Source organism: Telopea speciosissima, chromosome 2 (genome assembly GCF_018873765.1).
Source record: "Telopea speciosissima isolate NSW1024214 ecotype Mountain lineage chromosome 2, Tspe_v1, whole genome shotgun sequence".
NCBI lineage: Eukaryota > Viridiplantae > Streptophyta > Magnoliopsida > Proteales > Proteaceae > Telopea > Telopea speciosissima.
Genome location: NC_057917.1, coordinates 27,744,842 through 27,766,635, shown reverse-complemented (window position 1 = coordinate 27,766,635; position 21,794 = coordinate 27,744,842). Strand labels below are relative to the sequence as shown.

The 21,794-nt window shown below is 40.0% G+C and overlaps 2 protein-coding genes across 3 annotated transcripts in view; one reads left to right on the top strand and one right to left on the bottom strand.

Annotated features, from left to right (window-relative positions):
- Positions 1 to 7,048, top strand: part of LOC122650611 (cactin-like) — a 47,266-nt gene extending 40,218 nt beyond the window's left edge. Inside the window, exons 8-13 of the mRNA XM_043844011.1 lie at positions 4,640 to 4,924; positions 5,014 to 5,149; positions 5,239 to 5,381; positions 6,293 to 6,469; positions 6,551 to 6,817; positions 6,914 to 7,048. Of these exons, the coding sequence (XP_043699946.1) occupies positions 4,640 to 4,924; positions 5,014 to 5,149; positions 5,239 to 5,381; positions 6,293 to 6,469; positions 6,551 to 6,817; positions 6,914 to 7,033 (1,128 nt within the window). The 3' untranslated portion in view covers positions 7,034 to 7,048. The remainder of the gene's footprint in view (positions 1 to 4,639; positions 4,925 to 5,013; positions 5,150 to 5,238; positions 5,382 to 6,292; positions 6,470 to 6,550; positions 6,818 to 6,913) is intronic.
- A 10,701-nt stretch (positions 7,049 to 17,749) lies between these two features.
- LOC122651598 (60S ribosomal protein L19-1) lies at positions 17,750 to 21,079 on the bottom strand. 2 transcript variants are annotated; one of them, XM_043845043.1, is made up of 5 exons: positions 20,919 to 21,079; positions 19,142 to 19,264; positions 18,208 to 18,521; positions 18,038 to 18,093; positions 17,750 to 17,936 (listed from the first exon to the last, which is right to left on the bottom strand). In XM_043845043.1, exons 1-4 carry the CDS (start codon positions 21,028 to 21,030, stop codon positions 18,043 to 18,045), a joined length of 600 nt encoding a protein of 199 aa, XP_043700978.1. In that variant the 5' UTR covers positions 21,031 to 21,079; the 3' UTR covers positions 17,750 to 17,936; positions 18,038 to 18,042. The 2 variants fall into 2 exon arrangements, with proteins under 2 accessions (XP_043700978.1, XP_043700977.1); XM_043845042.1 differs by having other exon boundaries at positions 17,897 to 17,948; positions 18,047 to 18,093.
- Positions 21,080 to 21,794: the final 715 nt, after the last annotated feature.

Sequence of the window (21,794 nt, the reverse complement as noted above, 5' to 3'; positions counted from 1 at the left end):
AAACATGAAGGTACTCCCACAACTCTTTCACTATATCAATGTGTGTTACCAAATCAACAATTTGGTGATCCATGGAATTCAGCATCTGTCCCAATAGACGAGCATCAACTGTCTCCCATGAAGGGTCATTCTCAGCCTTAGTGTTGAAGAGGTGTTGATGCTGATCACGACCAGTCAACACTAGCCTAACAATTTTCTTCCACTGCAAAAAATTTATAATCCCTTCCAACTTCTTCTCTGTAATACGATTTGAAGAGGAAGAAAAAATTTATGTTGTTACTGACTTTGAACCTTCAGCAGATTTTAATTCATCACCCATTATGTACTTGATGAAGTGAAGGATAAAGAGAATGAAGAATATTGGAAGCAGGGACAGAAATCGACAAAGGTGAAAGAAACCCTGATAGAAGTCGATAGAGGCAGCAAGGGCAGCAATTGATCCCCTCAAATAAAACCCTGATAAAAGTCAAGAAAATGCAGCAAAGGTAGCAATCGATTCCCTCCAATAAAACCTTGACAAAAGCCGATACAGATAGTAGAGGCAGCAATCGACTCCTTCAACCAAAACCCTGACAAAACCTTCACTTCATCAAGAAACTCCTTCAAATATTCCTCAGACAAAAAGATAGGCCTAGTTCTTAATTTATATCATGAACTAGTCTCTAAACAATCCCAAAAAACAATTCCAAAATACAGCATAGGGTGCTGCACCCCTTCAAGCAGAAAATAGAAGAAACCGCAGGGTCTTCAAAGCTTCAAAAAAAAATTTTAAATCTTCAATTGAGTGCTGCAGATAAGGGAAGCAAAGATCTACAAAGTCTGTAGCAGTCCTTACAGCTCTGATACCATGTGAATTAATGGAGAAAAAGAAGAAGAAGAAGAGAAACTGAGAGAGAGAAGAGGAGAAGAGAATATGTAAATTGGGGAGCCACACGATATGTGTGTCTCTCCTCTAAACCTCAAATATATATATATATATATATATATATATAGAGAGAGAGAGAGAGCATGGTTCAAAATCTCGCGATATTTCGCCGAAATATCGCTTAATTTCGTATATCTCGAGCTTACCGAGATGCGAAATCAGGTCGAAATGAAAAAATACCATATTTCGTCGATATCTCGTGAGATATCGTGAGATATCGACGATATCTCGTGAGATATCGACAATATCTCGATATCTCGTGAGATATCGACGAAATATGGTATTTTGGCTTAAAGTGTCACGTGAAGGGGGGCTTTAATACAATATTTCGCAAATTTCGGTCCATATTTCGACCGAGAGCTGCATTTGCTAAGGAATTTCAGTCTTTTGCCTATTCTTCCACTCTTCCAAGCTCTCATCCAACACTCTAGCCATTATTCAAGCACATTGTTGTCGGATTTTCGCCGGTAAACTCATCGGAGGGTCATCTAAGCTCATCATCCAAGCTTTTTTCCACTATTTAAGGTAAATTCTATTCCTCTAAAACTATTTTTTTGAAAAGACTATGTACAAATTTTGTTGGATGGTGATGATATTAATATATGTTAGACACCGGAGGCCGATCTATAGCCTCACAGTGTCGAAATTTTTTTTCCATATGTATTTTTTTTTTTTTTTTTTTTCTGGTTTTAAAAATTCATTTTCCTACAATTAAAACAGGAAATAATTAGGGGTAATATGACTTAGATGGTAATGAATTAAATATATGTTAGACACCAATGGCCGATCTACGGCTTCACGGTGTCGGATTTATTTTTCTGCTCTTAAATAATTATTTTAATTTTCGCACATACCACTCCATTGGCATCGGATTATGGTGCATCACAACCTTACGATGGATATAGATATGGATCATCATCATATGGGCAGTTTAGTGGGGTAGGGGACTATGACTACCAGTCCCAGTCCCAGGGACATACTGGATCATCTTTTGTAAATAACATCTTTGCATACCCTAGCGGACCTAACTACCAACCTCACCAGCCATACATGCAGCCAATGCCATCGCCTCTTGCGCCGGCGCCAACATCATATCACAAAGGATCATCTTCTTCACGGATCGGATCGATTGGTAACCCTAGTTTATATCCTAGGATAGGTTACCTACGAGATGTTGATGATTCCATTTACGTGACACTTGTGGATGACTACACTCGTTTCTTCTCCGATTCTATACCGTGGTCCACATATGTCCTTCAAACAGAGAGCAATGGACGTCGACTCCAGCGAGGCATGAGTGGGATTGATCCAGGGAGGCACAGCAACTACTATTAGCAGTTTAGCACTTGTAATTTGTAACTTAAGTTGTGATTTCATTGATCTATGAACTTGTGAGTTGTGACTTGCGAGTTGCGAGTCTTGTGACTTACTAACTTTGACACTTAGTGTATTGCCTTTAAGGCTTTAAGCGAGTTATTGAATATTATGGAGTTTATGAGAATCATGGCACTCATCAATGTGTATTGGCTTTAACTTGATATGTGATGAAGTTAAATACTATTATTAAATATTAACTGCCTAATCTATGTGTATTTAACTATTTATACATTAGGGTCGGTGACCGTATGTCAATCAAGGGTGCAAGCCCAAAACACCAATTTGAATTCACATTTTTACAATTTTATGGTTTAAATGTGTTTATTAAGCTTAAATAAGGCTGTCCATGAAGTTTCAGGCCTAGATATGGCCAAAAACCCCCCGAGATGGACCCCCGAAATATTGCAGAAAAAATGCAATATTTCGGTCATATTTCGCGATATCTCGGATATTTCGGATATCTCGGTAGGCCCGAGATACCGATATATCGCGAGATATAGTACTATGAGAGAGAGAGAGAGAGAGAGAGAGAGAAGAGGAGAAGAGAATATGTAAATTGGGGAGCCATACGATATGTGTGTCTCTCCTCTAAACCTCAAATATATATATATATATATTCACTTAAGGGCAAATCAGGAAACAAATAAAAAATAAAAGAAATAACTTAAACACCTAAAAGTACTAATCTACCCTCCTCACACCTCTCTCGGTATTAGCTCCTTGCGCTAATACCAAGCTCACGATAACAGGACTAATACAAGGGATGATCAAAAGAGAAACGTGACATATGATTTTTATAGATGCACTGCTGACAACCATTTGTATTCCTCTGTCCTCAATTTTTCTATGACATTTTTGAAATGGGTCTCCCATGCATATATATAGCAGCTTCGACACCTTCCACAAGCCTCCGAACTAGCCTTGAGCCTCTTATTATCTTGTGCTACCATAGGCATTTACAATGATATAATTCATTGTAACAATATGGTTACAAGCATTTTGCAAGGAATAACAATATGGGAAACCTCAGAAAACCAAAAAAAAAGAGTCAGGAAGAAGTTATCTACAGAAGACATTATTGCCATTCAAGAGTCAACAGAAAACACAGTGTGTAGGTTCACCACTTACTCTGTAATGCCACTTGCATCTTTATAGCTTTACCATCACAAATCAGGATCAAATGGAAGAATAAATGGGGACACCTGGTAGGGTTACCTTGGTCAAGGTGTTTGGACCAGCCTTTGAAGTAGCATAGGCAGTAGCTCCAGGTAATACTCCACAGTTAAGACCAGTGACAGATGAAATATTTGTAATTGATCCCTTCAGATTGGCATCACGCATACGTCTGCTGAAATACTTGGTTACAAGCCAGGATCCTGTTTCGTTAGTCCTGATAGTATTGTTCCATTCCTCTTCAGAGAAATTTAGTGAGGAATTCACGCCGCCTATAACACATGAAGCAAGGCAATTTGATTTTAATATATCAAGTTGTAGCGGAGAGAGAGAGAGAGAGAGACACGTGTTTTTGTTCTTTCCATTGTTCTTATTTTCAAGGCGGGAGGAGGTAGTCAGAAACTCAGATTCTTCCTCTGCCCGGTCCGGTTCAGTCATTAAATTGGTTTGATTTCAAGCCAAATAAGTTGAACCAATTAGATGTAAAGTGAGAAATGGGTTGGGTTCTTCAAAATAGAGGGACAATTTAGGCAATTTGAAGTATCAAGGGAGAAAGAGAGGCAGAAGTTTGCTTTTTGGGGGGAATCAGATAAGAAAGTTTGGGTAGGGGAGTTTTAGTAAATATAGGGTAAGTACAGGGGAGTGTTAGAAATTTTCCCTTCAATGATTGGATCCTCAGAAATGACTTGCCTTCTTTTGTTTGGGTGGTGGTGTTTGACAAGTTCCTTAGCATGGACTATCTCAAAGACGGGTACACTTGTATAGTCAATGTGTTGTGCAGGCAACAGGGAGCCATACATCTGATGTTGCATTGCCAAGCAACAAGAATCTTGTGGTATTTTACATTTTGTTTCTGGGCATTGCTTGGGTTACAGTGTAGACACCACATGACTTCATTTTTCTAGACGTGGTAGTTCCTCTAGAATTGATTTGAAATTTATGATGAATGATAATTTAGAAATTTCACAATGCTTCTGCACGCTGCATTAATTAGATTTGAGATTGTTTTAAAGAATTATGGACTTGATATATTGGAATTATAACGGACTAACATAATATTAATGTTAGAAGTGACGCCTTGATGGTAGTTTCCCTAAGACTCTATGTTCTTGCTTTGTTATGGGTTCAAAATTCTTGAATAAGATATTGTCTGTTGTGGAACAGGCATTAATGGTGGTTTGTGACTGGGAGCTGGCTGAGGCTCGGAAAAAGGATGCCTTAGATCGTGCTCAAGTACGGGGACAGGAACCACCAGCTGAATTGCTTGCTGCGGAAAGAGGTTTGCACTCAAGCATTGAAGGAGATGTCAAGAATGTCCTGGAGGTGAAGACTTACAATGAGCTAGAGGAATTAGAATCACAGATTGACTCAGGGTTGCGTTCTGGCACTGCCAAGGTGGTTGAGTTCTGGCAGGCTGTTCAGAAACACCTTACGATATATAAGGCAAAGGTACACAGTTTCACACCTTCCGTAAATGTTTTTCCATCTAATTTCCATCTTGCCATTGGAAACTTGCTAATTGATTTTTGCTATAATAGGCTCTTCTAAAAGAGATTCATGCTAATCTATTGCATAAACATCTCCAACGTCTGGAGCAACCTTTGGAGAGTGAGGACGACTTGGAAGGAGATCATAACTTAACTCCTCAAGAGGATGCCATTCATGCTGTGGAAGGTATGGGCTATCCTTGTCCTTGCTGCCTATTCTGGTTTCGTTTTATGATTCTTTTTTTAGAATGGTTAGCTAACTGAATTTGTATATAGATGTTCAACAATATTCTCCTGTGACCCTGATCGATGAAGAGATTCATGAGCCTGAAGAAGAACCTGGTTCATTTTCACCGCAGCTGTTGCATGGTGATGAAAATGAAGAAGCAATTGACCCTGAAGAGGATAGGATTGAACTGGTAATCTATCTACTAATTCACATATGCTAATTTGATTGTATTAGATATGCAGTTTACTGCACTAAAATTCAGTTCTGCCACCCAGAAAGGGGACAGAGTTCTCAGTATTACCCAACTTTCTCAGATACAGCTACGGATAACGATTACAAAATGGTCAAACCTATGATTTGAATCCATCCCCACCCCCCCACTCCCCCCTAAAAAAAATACAGAAAAAGAGCCTCTACAATTTGATTTAATCAATTTTTTTAGGGAAAGCTTGATCTATTGCTAGGACATTAAATCCATGGTTCTAAGTATTGGTATTGTATCGTCCGTATCGGGCGATACATACCGGTTTTGCTAGTCACCGATACCGTTTTGGTAGCACGGAACAGACAAGGGGTAAAATGGTCAGAAAATTCATTTTTTAAGGAAATTCAGGGGTAATTTTGTCCGATACAACCGATCCAGGCTGATACCGTATTGGTATCGTATCGGTTTTGCGGGTTGCCAATACCCGTTCCGATACCGTGCACTAAAACCATGATTAAATCAAAGCCACTATACTGTGGTACTAGATCCCAGAACCTAATTGTGCACCTTTCAACATGCCATGATTGCTGTAATTTTCTGATGTGCATCTTAAGGATACTGTGTTGTTGCATTTTGACATCCTAAAATGAATTACCTGGTTTTAATGGTTTAAAAGATCGGATTGGAATCGAAAAAAGGCCGATCATCTTGGAATCGACCGACCACGATTTCTATTAACCCCAATTCTCAATAACTGCATTCTGATCGAGTCATACTGAGTCTAACTAAGTTTGGCAAGTACGGTCGATTCCAATCCAATTTGGACCAGAATTGATGGAGATCATTTCTGTTCCAAATTCCACATTTTAAAACCTTTCTGGTGTTTAATATACCAGGAAAGAAAAAGAGTTGCTGTACTAGAAGAACAGCAAAAACGGATTCGGGAAACAATGGCATCAAAACCAAATTCATCAGAAGATAACATGGAGCTGAAGGCCATGAAAGCTATGGGAGCTATGGAAGAAGGGGATGCAGTGTTTGGCTCTGGTGCTGAAGTCAACCTGGATTCTCAAGTGTGTTTTTCAGCTTCTAATATTTTTATTTGCCCTTCATTTGATCATCTCATAATTGTCTAATGAAACATCTCGATGCAGGTATACTGGTGGCATGATAAATACCGTCCAAGGAAACCAAAGTATTTCAATCGGGTTCACACTGGATATGAGTGGAACAAATACAACCAAACCCACTATGACCACGACAATCCACCTCCAAAGATCGTGCAAGGTTACAAATTTAATATCTTTTACCCAGATCTTGTTGACAAAACAAAAGCTCCATTGTATACCATAGAGAAGGATGGAAGCAGTGGCGAGACATGCATTATAAGATTTCATGCTGGGCCACCCTACGAAGACATTGTGAGTCCTGCTTTGCCCATTGAATGAACCTCCATCTATCTGAAATTTATTTAGAAATAATTTACTTAAAGACTTGCTCTTGTAATTGCATTATAGGCATTCAAGATTGTGAACAAAGAGTGGGAATATTCCCACAAGAAGGGTTTCAAATGCACATTTGAGCGGGGCATTTTACATGTCTATATTAACTTCAAACGCTATCGTTACCGCCGATAAGTTAAATCAAGCCAATGGTGTGTGGTACTTCAAGCTATACTCTTGTATTGTAAGTGCCTCTGTGGTCTTTCACATTTATTAATTGTAACAAATGATTATTTAGATGCTTTTAGTGTTTGAGAAGTGAATACTTACTGTTTATTCAATCATTCTGTTAGTATATCCCTCATTTGTTTTTGAGTAAAATTATAACCATAGACGGTTACTGTTAGATTTTCCCAAAAATTATAGGGTCGTGCTATGGGTAACCATGTTGGTCACTATTGGACTGTAATTATGGCCCTGATTCAGCCACTTGGTAGACTCAGATTGGGCTGAAAATTTGTGCACATATAGATTCCAAAGTTCCCTGTTCACTTGTCTAGTTTCAGACCATTTTGAGTTTGTGTTAAATTATGTACACCAGAATACCATGGGGGTATTCTGGTCTTTTGGGTGTTTTATTTATTTTTTATTTATGTATTTATGAGCAAGGGTAGAAATGTAATTAGGGCTGTAACACTGTTCACGTGAACAGTATCATGAATAGTATTTTCCCTTGTAATCTCTTTTATTATTATTATAAATAGAGAGCTTGACTGATCTCATTGATCATTCAATCATTATTCCACAAATCAGTTTTGTTAACATGGCATCAAAGCCAAAATTTCTCTGATCTAAGTTTTCAAAACCCACCCCCTTCCTATCGTTTTTTCTTTCCTCCCCTTCTCTCGATTTCTTTTCTCTCATTTTTTCCCCTTTGCTTCTCCTCCCTTCCTAAGGGCAGCACTACAGAGGTGATCATATGATCTAGTTGCTGCCCTATTCCCACCTCTGTTTTTCCCCTTTATGAGATAATTTATTTGGTTCGATTGCTGCTGGTTCCTGTCTGCGATTTTTGGAGTTTCCAGAATTTTGAAGCCCTAGCCACTACCATTGATCAAGGCTGGTTTTTTGCATATTGGATACTCATCTGCGATCTGGACCAGCTGCCCTCAAGCCTTTTTTGGTTGTTGAAGACCCCTTCTCCCAATCGATTCCTCTTTTTTAGGGTTTTCTAAAACCCTGATCATTATCGATTTTTGGGAATTGGGCTGTTTGCTGCTGTTTTTTTATTGGAGCTTCTTCTCTTCATCAAGGACATCCTCGACAGGTTCCTGGACAGGTTCGATCAAGCTTCTTCGTCAATTTTTTTTTGGATCCCCATCACCACATCGATCTCCAATTTCGGGTTCTCTTCCAAAACCCTGACATTGTTGATCTCTGTGGAAGGGATCTCTCTGCTGCTGCTGATTTTTTGGGAGCTGTTTTGCCCTTCATATTGGCCCACTTGACCTTGATTTCAGCTCTTGGATTGGTGTAATTGCTGGTTTTTCATTCTCCACAGCCTTGTTGCAACTATGGGTGACTCTGCTGATTCTACTACAACTTCTAATCAACCTGGACATGAAAAATCAGATTATCATACTTTTCAGCCCAATCCCATCAAACTTGATGGGAGCAACTACCTATTGTGGTCTCGGTCAGCCTCTTTTACTATTGCTGGCCGTGGTCTCACTAGCCACATTGATGGCACTGTTCCCATGCCTGCTGCCCCAGGTGCTGCCCTGACTCGCTGGCTTGCCAACAATGGTGTTCTCATGTCTTATTTGATTGGTTCTATGACTTCGGACATTGCACATGGGTTCCTCCTTTTTGATACAGCTTCTTAGGTTTGGTCAGCCTGTAAGGAAACGTACGGACAGCTTGGTAATGATGCACAGGTCTATGAACTCAGGAAGAAGGTTCTTCATACTACTCAGGGGGACTTAACAGTCTTTAAATATTATGCTACTCTGTGCAACCTTTGGCAACAGTTGGACCACTTCTCTGATTACCAACCTGATAATACTACTAATCTGGCTGCCTATAAGAAACATGTGGATAAAATCAGGGTCTATGACTTCTTGGCTGGGTTGAATGTTGAGTATGACCCAATTCGTGTTCAAGTGTTGGGCCATTCCCCTTTTCTCAAACTTGAGCAATCTTATGCCTTGGTCTCCTCTGAAGAAAATTGCCGAGCTGCTATGTTGCACCCTGCTGTCCCTGACAGATCAGCCCTTCAGACTACTGTATCGGCTCCTTCTACACCAGTTGGTACTCTCTCTGTGGGTGGTACTACTATCGGCACTATAACTTGTGAGCATTGTCATAAGCCTTATCACACCAAGGACAAATGTTGGAAACTTTATGGGAAGCCTGCTGACTTTGAGGCTAAACGGGCTGCCAAGTGAAAACCAAAAACCAAGGCCAATCACTCTGAGTCTGTCACTGCAGCCCCTACTACTGACACTGGCCTATCTCAGGAGGATTTACAGGCATTCCTACGTGTGCTAAAGTCTTCCACTGTTGCTGCCTCTACTACACTAGCTACTGCCACTTCGTCTACTCCTTCAGGTTCACACTTTGCTCGGTCAGGTATTTCGTTTGGTGGTCATTGTGCCTCTGTAGCTTCCCATCCTTGGATCATTGATTCTGGAGCTACAAATCACATGACTGGGTCCTCTAGCCTCTTCCATCGTTATTCTCCTACCTCTGGGAAAGACAAAGTCAAGGTGGTTGATGGTTCCCTTTCCTCCATTTCTGGAAAAGGAATCATTAATTGCACTCCTTCCCTTCCTTTGTCCAATGTTTTACATATTCCAAATTTTACTACTAACCTTCTTTCTATTAGTAGTATAACTCGTGATCTTAACTGTAAAGTAACTTTTTTTCCTTCCCATTGTGTTTTTCAGGATCTGGACTCTGGGAAGACGATTGGATTGGGTAAAGTGCATGGTGGCCTATACCTGCTTGACGATGGACGTCTCACTCCACCTCCATTACTACCACTACATCAGAATTCCTTAGTATCTTCTGAAATTTATCAGTGGCACTCTAGATTAGGTCACCCCCCCTTAAGCATCTTAACATCTTTATTTCCTACTTTGGTTAAACATTGTGATAAGACCGATTTCTTTTGTGAGGCTTGTGTTCTGGCCAAACAGACATGTTCCACTTATTCTATTTCTCATAAAAGGAGTTCTTCACTTTTTCACTTAGTACATTCTGATGTTTAGGGCCCCAGTCGTAAGACTTCGGTTTCTGGTCACCGTTGGTTTGTCTCTTTTATTGATTGTCATTCTAGACACACATGGGTTTATCTTTTACACACCAAAAGTCAAGTTTTTTCTTGTTTTCAGCATTTCCATAACATGGTCAAAACTCAGTTCAATGCTACTCTCAAAGTCTTGAGAAGTGATAATGGGACTGAGTATACAGAGACTCAATTTCAGAAATACCTTCTGCTGATAATGGGATTGTTCATCAGACAAGTTGTGTTGATACCCCAGCCCAAAATGGTGTGGCTGAAAGGAAGAACCGACACTTGTTGGAAGTGGCCAGGGCGTTGATGTTTTCACGCCATGTTCCCTCCCAATATTGGGGGGATGCTATTCTTACTGCAACCTATCTTATTAATCGGTTGCCTTCCCGTGTTCTTGACTCCCGCAGTCCGACCGATATTTTACATGGGAATTCCACCTTTGTGGTTCCTCCCAAAGTTTTCGGTTGTGTGTGTTATGCTAGAGACACTAAACCTCATGGCAAATTTGATCCTCGTGGCTTAAGGTGTATTTTTTTGGGTTATTCTCCAACCCAGAAAGGTTATAAGTGTTACCACCTTCCTTCTCGTCGTACTTTGGTCAGTATGGATGTGGTCTTTCATGAAAGTCTTGCCTATTATCAGTCTACACATCTTCATGGGGAGAATTCTGGTTCCAGTGAAGATGTGCTTGGGTTTCCTCCCCTTGAAATTCCTCCTTTGGCTGCTGCCCAGCCTCCTACCACTGCTGTCCAGCCTCCTTTGGCTGCTGCCCAGCCTCCTTTGGCTGCTGTCCCTTCATCTGTAGGGACTCCTTTACAGGGGGAGTATGTAGGAAATAATGGTAGTAATGATCATTGTCAGGGGGAGTTGACTCCAATCCAGAGAACCATCAGTGAATTTCAGAAGAAAATTGACAACTCTAATATCATCACCTACAAGAGACACTCCAACAGAGGGCAACATCAATCCACTGTGGCACCAATACCTATCCAATTGCCAACCCAGGAGTCAGATCATCCTCCTCCTTATGGTGAGACCTCTCCTTCCAATCTACCTATTGCTCATCGAAAAGGTACTAGGACTTGCACACTGCATCCCATTTCTCGCGTTGTTTCTTATAGTTCTCTTTCTCCATCTTTTCGTGCATTTGTGTCCTCTCTTTCTTCTGTTCCTATTCCTAAAAACTGGCAGGAAGCATATACAGATGGAAAGTGGAAGGCAGCTATGTTGGAAGAAATGAGAGCTTTAGAAAAAAACAACACTTGGGATCTTGTAACCCTCCCTGCAGGAAAAAAACCAGTGGGATGTAAGTGGGTGTTTGTGGTCAAACAAAAGATTGATGGGTCTGTGGATCGGTATAAGGCACGTTTGGTTGCAAAGGGCTTTACCCAAACATATGGGATTGACTATCAGGAGACTTTTGCCCATGTTGCAAAATTGAATACAATTCGGGTTTTACTATCGTGTGTAGTTAATCTTGGATGGGATCTCCAACAGTTGGATGTGAAGAATGCCTTCCTAAATGGGAAACTTTGTGAGGAGGTATACATGGATATTCCACCAAGCTTTTCTTCTGACAATAATGAAGGCAAGGTGTGCAAATTGAAGCGAGTATTGTATGGGCTGAAGCAGTCACCTCGAGCATGGTTTGGTCGGTTCCACAAGGCAATGACATCTGTTGGCTACAAGCAAAGTAATGCTGATCATACTCTCTTTATAAAGAGGGCTGGTGAGAAGCTCACTGTTCTTATAGTGTATGTGGATGACATTGTGGTTACAGGCAATGATGGGGATGAGATCAGCCGGTTGAAGAGGTTTCTTGGGCAGGAATTCGAGATTAAAGATCTAGGGCCGCTACAGTACTTTCTTGGGATTGAGGTTGCCAGATCTTCTAAAGGCATCTTTCTCTCCCAAAGGAAGTATGTCCTAGACTTGTTGGCTGAAACTGTCCATTAGGATGTCACCCTTCGGATACTCCTATGGAGGCTACTGTTCGTCTCAAAGAAAAGGAGGGTGAACCTGTTGATAAAGGCCGGTACCAACGCCTAGTGGGAAAGCTGATTTATCTCTCACACACTCGTCCAGATATTGCTGTTGCTGTGAGTACTGTGAGTCAGTTCATGCATGATCCCTATTCTTCTCACATGGAGGCTGTTCTTCGGATTCTCCACTACTTGAAGTCAGCTCCTGGAAAAGGCATGCTTCTGTCTCCTAATGGTAACCTATGCATAGTTGTCATGGCGACGCCATGGCGTCCTGGCACTGGAGAGGGTTGCATGGCGACCTACGCCATGGCGTCCCTCTTTGATTTCTTCTTCCTGTCTCTCTTTCCCTCTTCGATTTCTTCTTCCTGTCTTCGATTTCTTCTTCCCTCTTCGATTTCTTCTTTCCCTCTTCAATTTCTTTCGATTTCTTCTTTTCCTCTTCGATTTCTTCTTCGATTTCTTCTTCCTGTCTTCTTTCCCTCTTCGATTTCTTTCGATGTCTTCTTTCCCTCTTCGATTTCTTCTTCGATTTCTGAATTTTCTTCTTAAAACTTGAGAAACAATAGAGAAAAAATAAAACATGGCTTGAGTATACATCTATTAACACATTAAAAATAGAGAAAATAAAAAATAAAACATGGTTGACATGCTCGCCATGGCAACGCCATGGCAGGCGACATGTCGATATATCGACGTGACACCCCTCCATCGACTTGGATCGCCGTGACGCCGTGACAACTATGAACCTACGGGTAGAGGCATATATCGATGCTGACTGGGCTGGTTCTGCAGATCGGAAGTCTATCTCTGGGTACTGTTCTTTTGTAGGTGGCAATTTGGTCACTTGGCGTAGCAAGAAGCAAAATGTGGTGGCTCGTTCTAGTGCTGAAGTCGAGTTTCGGGCTATGGCACAAGGCATTTGTGAGTTACTTTGGTTGAAAGACTTGCTACAAGATCTTGGTGTTCCTGTTCATCTTCCCATGATGTTGTACTGTGATAACAAAGCTGCAATCAGCATTGCACACAACCCGGTACAGCATGATCGTACTAAACATGTTGAAGTGGACAAACATTTCATCAAGGAAAAGCTGGAAGAAGGGTTGATTTGTGTTCCCTTTGTGAAGTCTGCTGATCAGGTTGCTGATATCTTCACTAAGGGATTATCTGGGAAATTGTTCCATCCCATTCTAGTCAAGTTGGGCATGATTGATATATTTGCACCAACTTGAGGGGGAGTGTTAAATTATGTACACCAGAATACCATGGGGGTATTCTGGTCTTTTGGGTGTTTTATTTATTTTTTATTTATGTATTTATGAGCAAGGGTAGAAATGTAATTAGGGCTGTGACACTGTTCACGTGAACAGTATCGTGAATAGTGTTTCCCCTTGTAATCTCTTTTATTATTATTATAAATAGAGAGCTGGACTGATCTCATTGATCATTCAAGCATTATTCCACAAACCTGTTTTGTTAACAGTTTGCCATGTGGCAAAACGGAAATCAGGACAAGAGGGAGCATGAAACTACTGGGGTTCTCATGAGAGGAGATGGCATTAGATGAAAGGTAAATTTGAATTTCAGGCAAAATTTGACATGTGGCCAAGCTAGGCAATTCCTTAAATATCCATCAGTCTAGTCATATTTGCCACATCATTCTTCCACATGGAAGAATCAGGCCATGGTTACAATTATTATAACCAAATTTAGATTTCCTCAGAATAAAATGCCTCATTTTTTTTTTCTTATTTGATTTTATAGCATTTTATTACTTCGAAGAGGAAAGCCAATGAACCCCGAATTTAATACAAGCTGCAGCTGAAGAAGAAGCTTGAAAGTCCAGATACACATCACAGCATCTGTAGTGCCTCAAGGGGTACCATTCATTGCCACTGGGTGCTCAAAGTGGGCTCTGCTTCATCTTCTGACTCAGGATCAAGAGGGCCTAGAGCAAATAACTGCAGGTTTTTTCTAAGATTTCGTCAAGACAATATTCATAATCCTCGTAAGTATAAAGAACAGGCAGAGTCAATTTGCTCAAGAATCATAATGCCCGTTAATAATTTACAGTGGAATATGGATGGGATTAAGGAGCCATCTATATTATTCTGTTGACTGACCCCGTGAAACTTAAAAAATAGCTGCAAATCCAAGTTACAGGACATCTTGCACAGGTCAGAAAATTGGTCTGGTTTTATACAGATATTTTTGTCTTGCTCTTTTTCCAAACGAATATGGGCAGCAGGTTTTTTAGGATTAAGAACAGAAAGATACATGATTTTTTTCTTCTTAATCCTCTGATTAATCTATTTTTACCTGTTATTGTATTTGGATAGCTAGCAACCAATACATTTTTTCTCAAATTCATGGAAAACATAAACCGATGGATATTTGATCAAAACCTCCTTTCCCTTCCTAGCCCATCATCCCATTTACCATCTGTAACTCCAGATTTAAAATTGTCACCAGCAGATTACCTTGGGCTTGCACACCTTGATGCACTTGCTTTAATATGTGATGGGAAGTTTCATTGCCGAGTCGGCAAAGCAGGATGGGCATGTGTTGCTATTTATTACCAGTCTTTATATCTTTGCTTGTATGGATTTTGGATACATAGGAACAGCACAAGATGCAAAAGTATGAGTTTTGCCTACAGGTTTAAAGCAGCTAGAAGATTGGGCTAGTGTCAATATTGAAATCTGAACGGATTGTGACGATGTGGTTTACTGGCTTGACAAGGATATTTTTAAATGGCCATGGGAAATCTTTACCTTTTTGTTGGACATTCACTCTGTTTTGAATTCTTTTTCTCTTCAATATTATAAAAAAAGGATAGGTCTTTTATTGCTGCGGCTAAAGATCTTGTAATCTCTGCCAGATGCAATAAGGAATTTTGTTGTAAAAAACGGTGTAATTTCTTTCTTGTTTAGGTTAACCTACATAAAGATCCCCACGTGATCTTACTCTGTTTTTTGGTTTGAAGAACTTTAGTAAGCAAAACATGCTACAACACAAGGTTGGAGAGCGAACATAACTCATGCAATCAAGGAGTGGAAACCGGCCAAACTGTCAAGCATGTATGCGACAGGACCATCTAGATCAGGGAGTCTGCCACAATATTGATCTCCCTTGGAACAAAAGAAAAAATTCAAGAAGTGAACAAACATGATAAATGAGAAATATCATCCACAATAGGCCGAAATAGTAGCGGTGAAGGTGTGCTTCTAGCCGATAGAAGTTTGGTAAGAGTTAGATTATCAAACTCTATAATAATTCTCATATTGCCAGAGGATTTTAGGTCCAATAAGATAGACGTACAGCCAATGCCTCTACCATCAAAATATATGCGAACACCAATGGAGAAGACACTCCATGCAGAGGCGAACTCGTAGAATCCCTCCATACATATCCAACACCACTCGACCTCGAGTCCATCGCATCGCAGTTACATTTGATGTAACTCGCTTTTAGTGGCAACCACTGTTGCTGGACTACAGTATGAACCGCAGAAACATCACATGCACTAGACTTTATCGCCATAAGCTCCTTGAAAGCCAAATGCGTTGCTAGGATCACTTCATCAGGTTTCCACAGTCGACGGCTAAAAACATAGTCATTCCGTGGAACCCATATGAACCAGCAAAGAAAACTCATATGAGTGATCTCGGAACGCGATTATTTATTCCCCAAATGGCTGAGTGAACGCCAATTAGAAACCCAATCACCAATAGTAAAATCCGGGGATGTAGAGAAATTGAAGCCAATGTTACTACCAAACCATACAGCCCTTGAGAAAGTACAAACAAAAAGAATATACACTGGTGTTTCCAGATCACCACACCGAACACAAATAGGATCCAAACAAATATTACGTCGTTGAAATGCATCTACAGTGGCAAAATCCACAGCACATGCTCTCCATAGAAATCGTTGGATCTTAGGTGTTGTTTGACTGTTCCAAATGGCTTTCCAAACTGAAGTGGGAATCAATTTCTAATAATGAACTCTGGAAGAGGAAACGGCACCATGAGTCTTCAAAGTTTCATAATTAGATAACATATGATAAGCACTACGAACTGAAAAGACACCAGTTTTTGCTTGCAGCCCACTCTAGTGGTTTTTTCTTTGGAAACATTGGCAGGGTAATTTTTATGATTTCAACAACCTCATATGGACTAAATAAGGATTGTAGAAGATCATAATGCCTACTTCTTGATATTGGATCAATAAGATCAAATACCAACATCACTGTGGAACTTGTCGACCGGGTAGATGTAATCTTGAATCCATAGATAGAAGGAATCCAACCGTCATCCCATACATTAATACTATTACCACAACCAACCCTCCAACACAAATCAGAAACTAAAACATCTTTTCCAGTAATAATGCTCCTCCATCCCCAACTTGATTGATGACCCAATTTACTCAGTTATCAAGATTATTGGGGAGGACACTAGTACCTTTGGTTGAACAAGGATTTGATCTGGTGTAGGGTGGGGTTTCAAAGGTTATAACATTGGTCTGAAAATTTGACATGGAAATTGGAATCAAGGTTCAAAATCCAAGTATCAGAATCAGGATCAATCATGGCTGATATCGATCTGGATGGGTCAAACTCGGTTTGAATTGGTAAAAACGATCAAAATCTAGATTTTTCTGATTTGGGTTTGGATCAGTCAAAAAATATTACTATTAATAAAATATTAAAAACCGGTGCAAATGGATAAAAAAAAAAAATTCAAAAAAGGCGAAAAAACCCAAAAAAAAATGGTGAGTATTGGATCGACCGACCCAACAGATTTGACCAATCCAAGGAACAACCCAAGAATACCTTGATGAATCGATCGATCATGGCTGATACCGATCCAACCCAGCCGATATCAGACGGATCCGATCCAAGATTTCAAACTATGATTGGAATACGAGTCATTTATGAAAAATTATTATTTGATAAATAATGATTTGATCCTTTATTATGGGGGCATTGGACTCCGCAACTCATCTAAGAATAGAACAGCATTATTTCACAAAGACCAAGTTTTGGGTCCGTATCTACGATTCAGCTCAAAATCTTACGTTCCAGTTAAGGCAAGCAACAAAGCAACAAACCAACAAACCAAACCGAAACCGCGGCCCCCCCATTCCCCCTCCCCCTCCCCCTCCCCTCTCTCAGTACCCAAATCAGGATTAGATCAATGTTGTTGAGCCCGACTTTATCCGAACTTCCAATACTGCCATGCGAGTTAAATCCAAGGTTGTGTAAAATCAGAAACTACAATCAAGGTTGTAGATATCACTATATCAGTGTCTAAATCGTCCAGCTCCATGGCGTTGCAGCATTTACCATGTTAACCTTGGATCTTTCATGCAATTGAAGATCAAACTTTACGCCAAAGAATGAATGAAATCAGCTGTTCAAAGCAGAACTGATCTACCTGGGAACAACTCCAGAAGATTCAGAAAACAATCTAGAAGAGCAGAGCAAAGCAAGACAATTCTGGAAGTCCAGGTACAAGTACAACTACTAGTGCTAATTTAATCTTAAGTCTCAACTTTGCCAGCGAACTCGTATGGTTTTCCATTCACCAAAATCAAAACTCTGAACAAAAATTGGATTCAGAATTGAGTAGCTACAGCTAAAAATAAATTAATTTCCAAATATCAAATTGTATTCTCTTCTCTTCTCTAGAATATATGTTATAGAAGAACAAACAAAAGAACAGGATAAGGAGGGAAATTTGAGAAAAAGTGCACCAAAACCAACTTTTAAGAATGGAAGCCGTCCCTGAATTCTCACTTCTTAGTTTTCTTGGCAGCTCCTCCTCTACAAGGAAAAGAAAAGCAGAACAGTTACTTGAAAGTTGTATAAATCCTCTCAACATTTGAGTAAAAGTACCCGAGTATGAAACCAGAAAGACTCACTCAGTTGCTTGAGGAACAGCTGCTGGTGGGGCTCGCTCCACAGGTCCCTGTAGACGAACAGTGATGGTGGGAAGCTCAAATCACTCTAATGCACTTTATTCTTTACCATAAAAATTAAGAGTATCAAATACAGTTTCAAATGTAAGTTTTGTCAGGTTTACCTGAGCCAAACGTTCCTCCCTCCTAGCGAATTTTCTCTCCCTGCTTGCCTTGTTCTTAGCCCGTTTAGCCTCGAATTGGTCAGACAATGTCTTCTCCCTCGCTTTCTCAGCTTTTGATTTGTGGATGCTTTCCATTAGCACACGCTTGTTCTTGAAAACATTACCCTTCACCTTCATGTACATGTCATGATACATATGCTTGTCAATCTTCTTTGCTTCCCTGTATTTGCGGAGCAACCGCCTCAGCACGCGCATCCTTCTCATCCAGAGAATCTTGGTTGGCAACCTTGCCTCCCTTGTACCCTTCCGTTTACCTGCAAACATTACAACAACAGTCTAAGATGACCTAGTTGGCAATAAACAGAAAACTAAAGGAGCAACAATGAGTATAAGGTTAGAAGAGGCGATTGGGGTTAATCTCATTTTTTGGCTTGGTGACAAATATCATGTCACTGGTTAAACAAACAATTCCACAAGCATTATAGTTCAACTGTTTTACACCCCTCTCCATCGCATTGTCTCTAGTCCAATTTAATGTTACTGGACACCAATTCACAGCACTTATCATTGAGACGACTACCAGTAATGGCTGAAACCATATCATTTATATCTACAAATGCAGAAGTTCAGGAACCATTCAAGTTTTGAATAAAACTGAGTACTCATTGGCATCACCAAATCTATGCAGGTAAGATAGTGAATCGATATTCATAATTAATAATGGAAAAAGGTTTTGCACACTGTCCGAGTATGGAGCCAAATTGCACACCAAGACATGTATGGTCCCCCTCCCCTCTCTCTCCTAAACCCCGACTCCCTATTGTAAGATTCATAATGGGCGCTCTCCTTCGCCCAATTTAGTACTCAGGCATCGGAGGAAACCCTTGCCCATTAATAATATACTGTTATCTGTTATTCACATTGCAAAACATACCATAACCAGAGTGACGTCCCTTTCTCTTGGCCTCCTTCATCCGGCGTGCACGCGAGCGAGAGTGGATCTTCGTTGGCTTCCTGATAATGAATCCATCCTTCACCAGCTTTCTTATGTTTTGCCCTGTAGTTGACAATCAGTTAGAAAGAAACTAAAAACAACCTCAACAACATTCCACTATTAAGACAAAAATATGGAACCATCATCCAGTAGGAAAGTAAGGCTACAGCAGAAATAAATGAACAAGGAAAAAACTGAAGCAACCCAAGAACCACAATATAGAACTGGAATAGGTTTAGGGAATATATCCATATCCTCCACATCGCATTTTCTTTTCATAAAGGATACCTTCATCAAAGAGGTTTGAACTTTAGAAGCTAAATAATAGTTACAGAAGATAGCACTATTATAGTAGCCTTATCCAATTGCTCATTTAATTCATCAGAAGCAGTTGACAAGCCCTTGCACTGGTATCATGCTCCAATTCTTCATCAGAAACCCATTTTCAACATGCCACAATTTTTCAACAATCAGAATCAGTAGCCTGTGCTAACACACCTTCCTATGGCTCAACGTTCATCCAATTTCACTGGCCTAAGCTCCCATGATGATAACAAATACAGTTCAGTAACACTAAACGTCTTGAATATAAAACTACACTACCCAATTAAAAATAAAACACTAAGAATCATAAAATCATCCATTCATTGCTAAAAAACAGAGAAACCCAAGCGTTCATTATTCTGTATAGGCATCATTTCAATTTTAATCTGAAAAGTCAGATGAAATTCTACTAGGGGAAACAAAAAAAAGTCATGAGATGGGCGGTACAAGAATAGTGATACTCTTAAAGTAATTCTGCATTTAGTGATAGAAAAACTAGTATTAAAGCTTCAAAACATTCCAAAAAACAATTTGGTGATATTGAACTAACAAACACAAAAAAGATAGCAGCAGATTTTCTTATCCCATAGATGCCCTAGTGACAACTAACCAAATAAAATGACAACAAAATAGCAGAGCATCTGTGTGTGCCTCGACCTATTAGACACTGACCAAAAGTATTTGAATGAATCGCACTTCAAATTTTCAAGTGGTGAGCTATTTGAAGATAAAGTCCGTTATAGTAATCGAATCAAACCCTCCCTAATATGTTAGGTGAATCAAGATGGTAATGTACCCAACAGAAGTAGAAAACATGATTATGAGTTTTATCCATGTGCTTCATTTCGCATTTTTCTTTCATAAAGGACACCCTAATCAAAGAGGCTTAAACTTTAGAAGCTAGTTATTAGTTAGGGTTTAGGGTTCACGGTTAAGAGATGTGCGGTACCAAAATAGTGAAACTCCTAAAGTAATTCTGAATTTGTTGATAGAAAACTAGTAATACAGCATCAAGCTATTCCAAAAGAAAATTGCTGATGAAGAACTGACAAATACAAGTAAAAAAACAGCAGATTTATTCATCGTAGGCGCTAGGTGCGTTCTTCCAGCCATCGATCGCATAGAAGCCTTAGTGACAACTAAACAAATAAAATGACAACAAAATAGCAGAGCTTCTGTGTGTGCCTCGATCTATCAGAAACTGTCCAAAAATATTTGAATAAATCACAGTAATACTAATAGATTGAAGTGAGTATTCGAAGATAAAAGTCCGTTCGAATAACGGAACCAAAACCTCTCCATTATGCTAGGTGATTCAAAATGGTAGGTACCGCAACAGAAATAGAGAATGAAGAAATGAGATACAGAGGTAATAGAAGAGGGATGACAGTACTTGAATTGGCCATGGAGATTTCGTTGACCTCATTAGGATCCAGCCAGACTTTCCCTCTCCCGCACTTGAGAACACTGGCCGAAAGCCTTTTCTGAAGCTTCAACGACACCATCGCTCCACCCAGTCGTTGTCTTCCTCCCTGGCCGTTGAAGAACGAGAAATGCAACGAAGAAGGGAAGAGATTTATATTCAGGAGCTAAATCAGGGACTTTCTAGGTTTTGCAACGTCTGAAAGTCGGATTCCAATCTGACGATAAGAACACAAATGCTCTGTTGCATTAGAGATCGTATGGTATGACCGAGAGGTGGATTAAAATTACATTCTTCCCCTGCAGCATATCATCCATACAACTGGAGTACTGGAGTGCTTAGAAGGACATTTGTGGAAGAAAAGGGACAAAATTGTTGTTGTGAAATTGTACATGAAGAGTCATATAAAGTTTAGGCCAAATGTTCTCTGTGTTGGGGGTGCAAGCTGTGCCCGGACACATGGGGGTGGGCGAAATGACCACCCTACTTTCTTGAATGGCAGGAATACCTAGCCTTTGTGTCTGGGCGTAGGCTCTGTTGCGGCGCAGAGAACATCAACCCTAAAGTTTATTAGCAAAAACACATTTAAAACACATTCTTATTTTTTACCCTTTTAAACACGTTTTGTCGTATGTTTCCCAAACATACAGGAGAAAAGAGCAAACGACAACTGACAACCAGCAAGCATTCCCATTGTAAACATGTTTAAAACACATTCCTATTTTTTTTAGCGTTTTTTAAGACCTTGGACTTGTTAAACAATGGCTTCCTTAATTGACCATATCACACTCTCTCTCCCGAACTCTGATCGACTTGATTCTTTCACCGACGTAAAGATGACTCGAA

What these genes read in the sequence shown, in the direction of transcription:
- LOC122651598 (XM_043845042.1), bottom strand. Translation starts at nt 21,030, where the DNA reads ATGGTGTCGTTGAAGCTTCAGAAAAGGCTTTCGGCCAGTGTTCTCAAG. An exon ending in AATCTCCATGGCCAATTCAA is followed by an intron (nt 19,265 to 20,918) that starts GTACTGTCATCC and finishes TGTCAACTACAG; the next exon opens with GGCAAAACATAAGAAAGCTG. An exon ending in GGGACGTCACTCTGGTTATG is followed by an intron (nt 18,522 to 19,141) that starts GTATGTTTTGCA and finishes TAATGTTTGCAG; the next exon opens with GTAAACGGAAGGGTACAAGG.